This window comes from Manis javanica, chromosome 5 (assembly GCF_040802235.1).
Source record: "Manis javanica isolate MJ-LG chromosome 5, MJ_LKY, whole genome shotgun sequence".
NCBI classification, from domain to species: domain Eukaryota; kingdom Metazoa; phylum Chordata; class Mammalia; order Pholidota; family Manidae; genus Manis; species Manis javanica.
This window is the reverse complement of record NC_133160.1, coordinates 14,114,779-14,127,337: the sequence shown is the minus strand read 5'-3', so window position 1 is coordinate 14,127,337 and position 12,559 is coordinate 14,114,779. Positions and strand designations below refer to the sequence as shown.

The following is a 12,559-nucleotide window of genomic DNA, read 5'->3' as shown; positions in this document are numbered from 1 at the left end:
TCAACACAAAGCATAGAACGCCAGATTAGAAAAGCCAAAAACTTTTAATTTTCAACATGAGCTACATGGTCATGAATACAATGCAACGTGACCCACTCCAACCCAGGGCTCTCAGAAACCCTCCCTCCCCATAGGCCCAAAAGGCTCCTGCTCCTGGATAGGGAAGAGGGAAAGGTGATGGGTGGAGAGAAGACCCCAGTATGAAGACCTAGGGTCCTGCCTTCCTGGCAGCCCGTCAGGAGGCAGGCGCAGAGTGGAAGGGCTCCAGGTATGCTGCCCTGGGTTCGTGTCTTCACTTTGCCCTCACTGAAGCTGTGAGTAAAATGGGCAGTCAGCCCCTGTCACAGGGCTTGTCAGATGAGCTCACCAACCACTGTGAGGTGCTGCTACACAGACAAGGGCCCAGGGGAGTCATTACAGGGGAACAGAGGGGCACAGTGCTGCTGCTCAATAAATAAACGCAGGTGGCCATGCCTGACGCAACAGCTGTGCTCCAAAGGAGTGGGCTCAAAGCTGTTCCCGAACGCTGAAGTCGCCCAGGAGCTCCGGGTTTAAGGAACCGGATGGTGAATCAGCATGTAAAGTACACAACCACCTTCTAAACTATCTGCTTCACCTGCTTGGGTAGAGCAAAGAGCTCTGAACTGTTGGGAGAACTGAGTTCTAGTCCAGGCTCAGCCACTAACTCACAGGGGGACCTTAGCAGGTGCCTTCCCCCTGCCCCAGAGCTGCAGCTTCCTCCTCATTAAAGTGGGGCCAATTAATACAGGCCCCCACCTACAGCCCAGAGGCTCTTGGGAGGGTACACTCCAGGCAAAAGCACTTTAGCACTTTGAAATCAAAAAGTTGTGGAAAAGCACTACAGGAAGATCAGCTATTATTACATCTGAAGGTTCAGTGAGGCTTTCCTTAAGATGAGGTGTACCGCCTCCTGCTCCCTCCGATACAGCCACAGGCAGGAACCAGGGCTCCTTACCTCTCTCGAGTTGGTCCTGGAGGGGTCCTGGCCCCACCCAGACATCGAGGCCTAGGCCAAATCCTGGGCACCCTCCATCAGTTGGGCCAGAGCCCCTGGAGAGCTAAATCTTTATGGCAACCCTCTCCCTAAACCCAGGCCCAAAAAAGTTAGTGGCACACGGAGATGGAACCACATGGGGCTGGGTGACCCAAGGCTTACAGGCCACAAATACTGATGGTGGACATGCCCTGGAGCAGTGGTTCCTGTCCCGTGGAGGGAACCCCAGTGGGGCCCCATTCTGTCCCCATGGCTCACTTGCAGAATCAGTCATTTTCTGATTCTGAGTGTCAGTTTCCTTACCTCTCGGATGCACTACAATTTGTCCTGCCCATCTTTTCAAGGATACTGGGAGGCTCCATGGAGAGAAGGGAGGAGGAAGTGAGAGTAATGGCAGCACCCCTCATTCTGCCACGCTCCAGCTCAGCCTCGGGTGGGAGGAGGCCCAGGCTGGGGGTGCCACTGAACTCACTGGTGACTCAGAGGCAGCTCTTCCCATGCTAGGCCTCGGTCTCCTCATCTGTACAATGGACTTCACTAGTGGGCCCAAAGGCTCTTTCCCTATGGTATGAAAAGCGGGTTCTGGAGAAGGAAAGTGAAGATGACTCCCACCCATGGTACCTCTGCATGTGACCTCTGGCCCAGAGATTGAAAAAAGAATAATTCGCTAGAGATCCCAGCCTGACCCAAGTCCCCCCAACTCCACCTCTCTTCTCCTCTCCAAATAGTGGAGTTTAATAAGCCCAGCAGTGTGGACAGGCTGGGTTTGGAGGGAATCGCCAACGCTAATAATGAGAAGGCACCCCCTCCTCAAACCCCCATCCCTTAGTGAGGACAGATGTGGTTCCTGCACCTAAGGTCAGAGCCCCTCGGAAGGGCGGCCACGTGCTCAAAACGATGATACAAAGAAACAGGGCTCCAGCCCCACGCCAGCCCACCCCTCCAGGAGGTGAGCTGAGATTTCACAGAACAGACAAGAAAGTCACTGAGGGGCGGCCCTCGGTGGCCACCCCCGGGTGTTATTGCTTTGGAGCGCTCTCTCTCGTCATAAAGGCTGTGCAGACACCAGAGGGCAGACTCCCTCTGGTTGGGACAGCCAGGCTCAGTCCAGTCTTTGAACAGCTACCCCTGAACAACCAGAGCAGTGATGGCTGGAGAGAGAAGGCGCTCTCCTGGCTCAAAATATCCCCAATGGTGAGTAATAAATGAACAGCAAAGAAATCACACTGGTTAAAAAAAAAACAAATGGGAGGGTAATGACTTTGCGCCTTAAAGGCGAGGCCATCGAGCCCCACTGCCTGTGGCTCAGCTTTGTGGACCCACCCACCACAACCCCAGGAGGCCCTGAAGACTCCCGGGCCAAAGGGGTATCTCCATCTCCCCTGCCCATTGCAGTATAAGTGGCTCCATGGAGGCAATATAACTCCTCCAGAACTTGAAAGGATACCCAGGGCTTAAGCAGGGTGAGAGGAGGGGAGGAGTTTTGGAGCTGGAATCGCCTGGTCACTAGCCTAGAGTGGGATGGGACAAGGTGGGCCTGAGCGGAGCCGGGCATCTGCAGTGGAAAATGACCTCCTCTGATGGAGCCCAGGCCGCTTCCACCAGGCCCACAATCCTCAGGAGTGCTTCCTAAGTAAAATCAGTACCAAGGATAATAAATCAGAATGTCTGAGTATAAGGGGCAGCTCCAGCTACAACCCACTGGAGGTGGGGGAAGAGGGGGGAGGAGGAGGGGCTGGCCTCCCATGAACCGGGCTCTGGACCCAGGCCCAGACCAGTGAAGAGACAGTCATCTCCTGGTAAATACTGCGTCTCCTCTCCGCCCCCATCCCGGGACTCTATAAGGACAGGGGGAGAGCTAAGAGGAGGCCCCAGGGTTTGGAAAGCTAACTCTACCCAGCTAACCTGGACTACGCCCTACACAGCAGGGACTGGGTACTGAGGGGTGGTGGGCTGCTGGGTGCCTCCCAGGGGAGGTGGCAGCAATGTGCTTCTGTAAAGAGGGGCCAGCCTGCATCCTCCCCAGCATGCAAAAGGGCTTCCGTAGGCCCCACGGAGGGCCAGGCAGGCAGCTACCCAGGCTTGCTTGGGAAGGAATCCCCCAGCCTTACACTCATACCTCCTCACTCTCTTTCTGTCCTTAAGCCAAGGTAGTTGAGGCCAGGGCAGTGGGCTCTGCCCTCAGTACAGGATGTTTAAAAAGACTAAAATAGGGGAGCACTATTGCCTCCCCAATACCCCTAGCCTGGAGGCAGAGGAGTAGACAAGATGGACTTTGACCTCATCCAACCAGGAGGGATTCTCTTATTTGGGAAACCCTTGCCTTGGCATCACCAGTCCCAATCCCAGCTGTCCTCAGATTCCCTCTCCAATCCAGCATCCCCCAAATTTGGAGATGGTGAGCTCTCTGGTCTTGGGGACTTTGAAAATCAGGGTCCAGAAGCTCTTCCACCAAAACACAGATGACAGAGTTCTTTCCAGTCCACCAACAGTTTCCAAACCAGCTTGTTGCACCCCCATGGAGCAAGGCGCCCTAGGGGTCTGTGCCAGGCCCCATGCGCCTCTTTGTTTCCTTTGTTCCCTGCTGGACCCCAATTCCTAGAGCCACCAGAAGAGAGGCAGGCAGGAGGGGACGGACAGATGGACTCAGACAGGCTGCGGCAAAGCTCCTTCCACGGGCAGGCAGAGGGAGGCTGAGCTCCTCTTCAGTGGGAGGCTCTGGGCCCCCGGAGCTGGCTCCGGATCCTTGCAAAGCTGCCCCATAGGCTCTGGGGCAGGAGTAGCTGCCTGAACCCAGCGCCGCAGGAAAGACACTTGCTGGTAGTTGGCACCATGGAGATGGCCGCTGGGTTCTGGGCTTGGCTCCAGGCAGCGAGCTCCCGAGGAGGCCGAAAGGGGGAACAGTCGGACAGTGTCTGGGCAGGAGGATGGTCAGCTCTGCCACCTCAGTCTTTCCTTTCTCCAGATTGCAGCCACTTCCACCGGTAAAGGTGGGGCCAAGTCAAAAGTGCAGCCAATCCCACTGGGAGAGGGAGGGTCTTGGGCAGGGATAGGAGGCAAAGGGGGTGAGGAGGGGCCCTGGGGGACAGGTCTCCCCATTCTGCTTCCCCACTGTCAGGGAGAACCCCGTCCTCCTCTGTTCAATGTGCCCCTGGGCCTGGGGTCCCAGGTCGGGGCTGGGCGGTCTCCAGGCCATCTTGGGGAACCCCTCCCCTTCCCCAGCACTAAGATCGCTCCCCACAGGGCCCCACGGTGCTCTCGAGAGACAACTGGGATGGCTGCCGGAGCAGGGGGCCTGTGGCTGGGTCCACCATGGAGGAGGTGGGGAAGAGCTTGTACCAGCCCACGGCCAGGGTGGTCAAGTCCAGCTCCTCCAGCAGCACGCGGGCCACGCCCATGAACTGCTTCCGCTCCATCCGCCCGTAGTTCCCCCATACAATCACCTGCAGGGCAAGAGACACAGTGGTTCAGATCCTGCCAATGCCACTCACAGGCCCAGAACCAGACCCTGGGGTCACCCCCACATCCAGCTTATCTCTGAGTCTACCACCTTAAACTGCTCACGTCTGAAGGTACTTCCCTGGCTCCGGGCTGCCATCACCTTCCCGCCTTCAGTCTTGCCCTCTCCATTCCATCCTCCATGTGTTGCATGAACCCAAGCCTTATGGGTGACCCTACGCTGTGAGTCTCCTGCCTGTTTCCCATCCTGGGGCCTCTGCTTCCAGATCCTCAGAAACCCCCAACATGAAACAAAGTTTTAGAAAGAGGTTGGTACGTGCTAAACTTCTTGCCTTTTCCCAACAGACTCTTTTTTGGAATGCTTTCCCCTTTCTTGGTCAACACCCTCTCCTGCAGCAGCCGGCTGGGTGGTCTCTGTGGCTACAGGACCCTCGTTTGCTCTTCTGTACTTCAGGTTCTTACTTTGTCCCCCCATGAAGGTGGGCTGGCTCAGTCATTCAGCAGAGCCTGTTGGCTTAACACACAGCCACTAGGGTCAGACACATGGAAGTTCAAATCCCAGTCCTGGCTGGGTGGTTCTGGGCAAATCATTTACCCTCAAGGAGCCTCAGAGTAAGTGGCATTATCCACCCTCAGCTTATCTCAAGCAAAGACCAAAGATGACAATGGTGTGAGGCTCACTGTGCATTGTAATATGCTCTCCACGCACATACATTAAGGAGAAAGCGACATGAGCCAGCACAGTCTTGTTTACGGTGCATCAGGAACGGTACTAAAACTAAAAAAGCCTTAGGTTCAATCTTCCCAGCAGCCCTATGGAAATGGTCTGACTTCACAGCTGTTGAAACTAAGGCTCAGAGAGGTTGATCATCTGCCCGAGGTTATTCAACTAAGACATCTTCAATTCTTTGGCAGCTAGTCAGAAGCCCGCTTCTGGTGCATGGATGGATTCGTTTTTGCTGGTGTTATGAGCTGTTCCCCCCAAATTATGTTGAAGTCCTAACTCCCAGGCTGTGACTGTCATGGAGACAGGGCCTTTAGAGGTGATTAAATTAAAAGGAGGCTATTCGTGTGGACCCTAATCCAATATGACTAGTGTTGTTTTAAGAGATTAGGACAGACAGACACCAGGAAGGCACGAGTGCAGAAAACAGGCCACGTGAAGACACAGCAAGAAGGTGGCCACCTGGCCCCCCAGGAGAGGTGCCTCAAAAGAAACCAACCTTACAGCACCAGGTCTTGGACTTTCAGCCACCAAAACAGTAAAAAATAAATGCTGTTTAAGCCCTGCAGTCTGTGGTACTTGGTTCTGGCAGCCCGAGCAAACGAATACAGCTGGCATTCCAGATCTCACTCACGGTGCTGGTCCTGCTCTGACAATGGTCAGAAAGCTCAGTTTCACGGACCCCAGCTCAGATTTCCATTTCCCCACCCCTTCCGCATCCCAGACAAGGACATACACCGGGATTTCTCCAAACATGCTCAGGCCAGAATGAGTAAACTTCATCCAGTGGACCAGATGGGGCCCCAGACACTCTCCTGGTTGTTTTAAATTGTATTTGAATGCCTCTAGCCTAGATGGGTTTTCCAAAACTCTTTTGACAGGGACATTTTTATTATCACCCTAGGCACACATCGGATTCACAACATTGTAAGCAAGCACCTCACCAATAAGACTTACCTTACTAAGAAGAGAGAAACATTTTCTTTCCTATTTCATTCCATTAAAAAAAAAAAACTAAAGTAAACAAAACTTGTTGAGAACTGCTAAACTGATTAAATGACTCACCAATGGGCCTTAACCAGTAGGTTGAAAAATTGCCCTAGACACTTGGCAAAAGTCCCACTGTCTTGGCAACTTGTTAACACCTTGGTCCTGCCCTCATTTGCTTTGCCTGCCCTGATTAGGAGCAAGAAATTGAGGTACAAGCCGGAGGTGCCCAAGTGGCAGCTCTGAGAGCAGGTGTATAATTCCTGCAGGCATCCAGCCTGGGCCCTGCCTACACCCACGGTGGGCAGCATCTCTAACTCCAGGTTTGAGTCACCCTAAGAATCCTCCTAATGGTCAGAAGCCAAACACCTCGTGCTTCCTAACAGCTTCTCAGTCTATTATCAGTGTACTCCAGGCCCAGCCGCTGGCCTCAGAGGTTGTTAATAGTAATGACGATGATGATGATGCCAGCAGCCATTCGTAGAGCACTTATTAGAGGCCAAACTTGCAAATAATTTTCTTACACCAAGCACACATTTCGCTATCCCGTTAATGTTATCAGTAGATACCATTAGTATCCCCGTCTTACAGATGAAGAAGCGGAGGCTCAGAAGGGAACTCATTCAAAGTCGCACAGCAAGCTGTGGAGCTCAGATCAGCCACAGTGCTCTACTTCCTCTGGGTGAGGCCCCCCCAGAGACGTCCCCAACCCCCAGGTGAGCTTCCCCCCACTCTGGCACTGCACACACCCACCCAGTGCCCCTCACCTGCAGGACTTTGCCCTGGGGACTCTCAGGAAACAGCAGCACCTGGTTATATAGTGGGTCCAACGACTTGCGAGCAATTTTGGTCTTCTTCTTGGCAATGCAAACGCCATTCTCCAGCAGGTAGGCCTTGATGTAGGCCGCTGGGGACAGGGGCCAGCAAGTGAGTTCTAATCTTGTCCTCAAATGGTAGGCAAAGGGCACAGCAGAGGGAGGCTTCCCACCCACTGCAGGGATTGGCAGGCCCCCATGGAGTCTAGGAGGAGACAACAGGGCCAAGTGGGGTGGTGGGTGTGGGTGGTGGGGTACAGCCAGGGTTGGATGGGCCTACTCTAGCCCCTGAGTGGTCCTCTCTGTTTCTCCCTTTCCTTTGCTCACTCTATACTCACCTGTTTCCTCTCTCAAGCTCCTTCCCTGTCTAATGTATTCATCACTGACCCATTTATTCAACAAATGTTTGCTGAGCACCCACTGTGTGCCAAGCACCCTACCAGGCAGGGGGCTATAACCATAAACAAGAAAGATGGACCCCGTCCTCCAGGAGTGCTATCCAGTGGGGGACGCCTTAAGGTCAGTCAACAGTCTCAACTGGGTCCCCAGAGCAAAACCTAAACCACCAAGTCCATGAATCACTCAAGGTGGGACACAGGGATCCCCTACAGTTGGGCCCAATTTTCTCTCTTCTAGATCCAGGTACCCTTCAGGACCCCTCCCTGACCTCCATCCCGACAGCCCCACACCTGGCAGTGTCTTGGAGCCTGGCTTGGCCGTCAGTCCCCGAGCCTGGATGATGTCCACTTCGAGTTGACCATTCCGCTCCTGCAAGCCAATCTCCACATCCCCTGCAGGAGGCGCCGCACAATGAGAATGGGAAGTGGCTTAGAAGCTCCGCCAAGGACTTGGCTCCTCTCTCTGCCTAAGGATGACATCCCCTTCCGCTGCTCCCAGCCCAAAGGAGACCAAAACCAACTCCAGGCTAAGTGCCAGGCTCTGCTGAGGGGGTAGGTGTGGATTGGGCTCTGGGCTGGGCACTCAGCAGATATGGCCAAGGTGAGGGGAAGGCTGGAGAGACACGGGGCTTCTGCTGGGAACCCCCCACTTAGCACAGATCTTGGGACACTCACCCATCGGTGTGGTGGCCAGGGTCTGGCGGCCTACAAATTGCGCTGGCCCCATGCTGCCCAGGAAGTCACTGAATTGTGCATCCGATGCCAGGCAAACTCCTCCATAGTTAAGGCTATAAGAAGACAAGATGAGACAAAAGCATTCCCAGGGGCTGACTGAGGACTCTGATGTCTCAGGTGGTCAGCTCTAGAACATCCCTCATTCCACGCTGATTCTGCCCACATCTACCCATCACCCAGCCTTAGGCAGACCTGTGTCCCATTTCTCTTTCCTTCTTTCTATCTTCATGGCCTGAAAATCTCAGCTCTGACTCCACAATTCTAGGGTTTAGCTTTTGTGTCCTGTACCATCCCCCTATCTCTCTGCACTGAGCGTTAGGTTCCACCTCCATGAAATGGGTATGACACCTGTCTCTTGGGATGGTTTTAAGAATTATGGGAAATGATGCTTATCGGTGTCTGGCTCTTGTGATTCAGTGCCACAGTGCTCAAAGTGTGGTCCAGAGACACAGCGGCATTGCCCAGGAGCTAATTAGAAAGAGAATTGTGCCCCAGTCCACCTCCAGCTGCTGAATCAGAGTCTGCCTTTTAACATGAGCCCCAGGAGACTCATTGGTACCCAAGAATTTGAGATGCGCAGGACCCACAGCTCAGCCTTGGAGGCCTACATTTGTTGCTACTGCAGAGCTGCCCCATATCCACTTCCCCTTCCTTTGGGAACAAGATCTCACATCTCCTTTGAGGAGCCCCCTCTCCAAGGTACTGATTCCTGGGGAAAGGGGCAGACCTGACTCCAGCGTTTAGGTGGGAGCTCAGCTCAGCCCATCAAGGTATTCCTTCCCTGGGCCGGTGACTGGCTCAGATGTGGGCATGTGGCCCAGTTCGGCCCACAAGAATCTGACCAGGAAGCTTTGTTTAAGCTGAGGGGAAGAAACAGCCCTCTGTTCACACCAAACCTGGACCTGAGACTGAAGGCTAGAGCCCCTGGCAGCTATCTTGCTACCCTGCCGTGTCCATGAAGGAAGTCACCACACAGGTGGCACTGAGAGTTCCTGGATCTAACTCTTCCTGAAGCAAGATACTTCATCTTATTTTGGTTATGTAAGTCAGCAACAACAATTATTATTACAAATTACTATTATTTTGATTAAGCCAATTTCAGTTAGCTTTTCTCTCTCATCTCTGAAATAGGAATAGTAATATTCCCTAAGTCTATTGTGGTTAAAATGAGTACCATGGCCAATGTATACTATTATCTTCAGAAGCAAAAGCACATGCAACCCATGTTCTTATCTGATCCTCACTATAACCACAAGAGGTTGGGTTTTTTTACCTTTACCACCATTATTCAGATGAGGAAGCCCAGGTTCAGCCTGGCCTAAAGCCACTGAGCTCATGGCAGTTAGTACTTAATACCATAGTTTGAATGCCAATCCCAGGTGACTTCCCACCTGGGAGGGTTCTAAGAATAACATCTAACTTTCAACAGGCAGCTACTGTGTGCCAGGTTTCACAGCAGCAGCTGAGAGGGTATTTGAGAAGGGAAAGGAACCTGCCTTGGGCAGGGAGGGCAATGCCCACCCTCAGAGCAACCCCTGCCTCAAAGCTCCCTTGGGAAACCTGAGATCTCAGCTTGGAAGAGGAGGAGAAGGTCCCAAGTGAGAAACCTTCCAGCCTGCACAGGTGCTTCCCTATGCATCCAATCTACTCTGCTACCCAACCTTTTCCCAAGATCTTCAGTGAGAACAATTCAATAAAGGTTCCCTTTCTCCCTCCAGCTCTTCTCAATCTAGACATGCTCCCAGGCACTTGCACTGTATGTTTCTGGCATTATACCTAATTGTTAATTCATCAAATCTCACAGCTGGCAAAGGATTCACCCACTTGCTCAACAAAGAGTTACAGGAGGATGTTCTCTAATCCGGCACCCCTTTCACAAACTGGAAGACTGAGGCCCAGAGTGAGAAAGACATCTGCCTTCCTGATGATGGTCCATATGATGGCTGCTGTCCCGGCCTACTCCCAATTCAAGTTTCTCTATAGTATCTTGTACCTTTATGTATACAATTCCAAGCAAGTTGCAGGAAAAGAGAAGAGAAGAGCATGCACACAAAGAACTCAGCATTTTGCTGGATAAATGTGTTGCCCCTAAATAAACAACTTAAGAAAACAATTTAACGAGACACAACTAGTGACCTACCCATCCACCCTGGGTGGGGTACCTCAGTATCAAGGGCCTACTATGTATCAGCACCCTTCCAGGCTCTAGGGCTACAGCAGTGAACCACACAAAGTCCTCTCCACATGGACCATATATTCTGGTGTGACTCTTGCAGGGGCTCTATCAAAGCAGGCCTGATTTTATTCAGTTATCATGCATGGACTCCAAAGTTCAGCAAGGGAAAGCTACATGCCCAGGGTCACACAGTGAGGGGGTGGGAGAGGGAGGATTTGAACCTAGCTCTGCTTGTGGAAGACACCTTTTAGCTGTCTGCTTTGGCACATAATAACCTCCCCTTGCCCAAGACTGGCCCAATGCATGAAGTGGGCTCCTGGGAGCTGGGTGTGTGTGTGAGCGTGTGCATGGTAAATGCTGTGTTCGTCATTTCTTTCTGGTACACAGCTCAATCCATTTCCAAGCCTTGTAACTAAGTGTGGCCTGTGAGCTGAAGTGATGTGGGCCACTTCCTGGCCTATCCTATAAAAGCCTCCACATGCCATCTGCTTGGCATGGGTCTCTGCCTGGTCTCAGCCTATGGATAGTAATGCTATCAACAAGAAATGCTCGGGGGCACTCACCTGGGCCCCAGTGAGCTTCCCACAGACATCTCCATTTTCCAAACCAATGTTAGGACTACACTGACCCATGTAGTTCTCTTGATTGTAAGATGCCTTTCAGCAACAACGTTGGGAAGCTTTGAGAAAATGATTTATTATTTACAAGACCTGGAAATTACACAACAGACCAGGAGCCACACAGCAAGATCAGGGGAAGAGAGAGTGCACACATGGGCTGGGGAATGTTATTATTGGGGTCAAAGGTGGGAGTGTAGGGTTTCAAGACCTCAGCTCAAAAGTTCAGTTATCAAATCAACTGGGATCTTTAAAACAAAGGGCCACAAAGGGCCTCCCGGCAGAGAGAGAGCTGGCTCTTTATCTGGTCCCAAGATTGGCAATATGTTTATTCAACATAGGTCTTTGAAGTGGATACCTCTTTGAAATGAATGCCTTGACAATCAAAGCTTAAGTCAGGTACTTGCTATACAAAAAGAAAAACATTGCAACTGTCAGGCCTTACACTACACTGTCTCACACCCATTAAAATGGCTACTACTGAAAACAAAACAAAATAAAGAAAACAAAATAACAAGTGTTGGCAGAGATATGGAGAAATTGGAATCCTTGTGTACTGTGGGTGGGAATGTAAAATGGCACAGCCACTATATAAAACAGTACAGCAATTCCTCAAAAAATTAAAATTAGATTACCATATGATGCAGCTATTCCACTTCTGGGTATATGCCAAAAAAAAAAAATTGAAAGCAGGGTTTCTGAGAGATATTTGTACACCCATGTTTATGTTCATAGAGGCATTATTTGCAATTAGCTAAAAGGTGGACACAATCCAAGTGTCTGTCAATGAATGAATGGATAAGCAAGGTGTGGTATATTATTCAGCCTTAACAAGGAAAGAAATTCTGACACATGTTTACAACATGGATGAATCTTGAAGTTATTATGCTAACTGAAATAAGCCAGTCACAAAAAGATAAATGCTATATGATTCCACTTATGTGAGGTAACCAGAGGAGTTAAATTCACAGAGACAGAAGTAGAACGGTGGTTGCCAGAGGCTGGGAAGTGGGGAGGATAGGGTTAATAGTTTAATGGGTGCAGTTTCACTTTAAAAAGATGCAAAGAGCTCTGGAGATGGATGGTAGTGATGGTAGCAAACAAGGTGAATGAACTTAATGCCACTGACCATACACTTAAAAATGGTCACAATGGTGGGACTCTCTTGTCCCCTCCTGGCATGAGCCAGGAGCTCTGTCCTTTCACTTTATCTCTAAATAAAAGCCTGTACCTTGCTCTCCTGAAAAAAAAAAGGTCACAGTGGTAAGTTTGCTATTATGTGTTATTTTGCCACAATTAAAAACAACAAACAGTTTTCTCTCTTCCCCATCAGAGTCACCAGCAGAGGCCCTAAGGATGGTGAAGCCACAAGAGAAAAGGAGCCCAATGACCAGAAAGTCCTGTTCTAAAGTATATCAGTAAGAAATAAACATTTTTATTAAGTCATTGGTGAAAGAGGCTGGTTACAGCCACCGGCTTTCCTTACACAAACACAGTGACTCTGTCCCCTGAACGGGCTGATGGACCCAGGGGTAGACACCTGACCCAGGCTCAGTCACACAAAGACTCCATCTGGCAAATAAAAAAGAGAATCCCAGAGACTAAAAGTCATGCGAACCGAGCCAAGAGAACA

The 12,559-nt window shown here is 51.2% G+C and overlaps 1 protein-coding gene across 1 annotated transcript in view; it reads right to left on the bottom strand.

Annotated features, from left to right (window-relative positions):
- Window positions 1-56: 56 nt before the first annotated feature.
- RIMS4 (regulating synaptic membrane exocytosis 4) overlaps window positions 57-12,559 on the bottom strand; it is a 56,230-nt gene continuing 43,727 nt past the window's right edge. The window contains exons 3-6 of the mRNA XM_017662101.3: window positions 8,074-8,186; window positions 7,690-7,791; window positions 6,953-7,092; window positions 57-4,458 (exon numbers count right to left, since the gene is read on the bottom strand). Coding sequence (XP_017517590.1) covers window positions 4,240-4,458; window positions 6,953-7,092; window positions 7,690-7,791; window positions 8,074-8,186 — 574 coding nt within the window. The 3' untranslated portion in view covers window positions 57-4,239. The remainder of the gene's footprint in view (window positions 4,459-6,952; window positions 7,093-7,689; window positions 7,792-8,073; window positions 8,187-12,559) is intronic.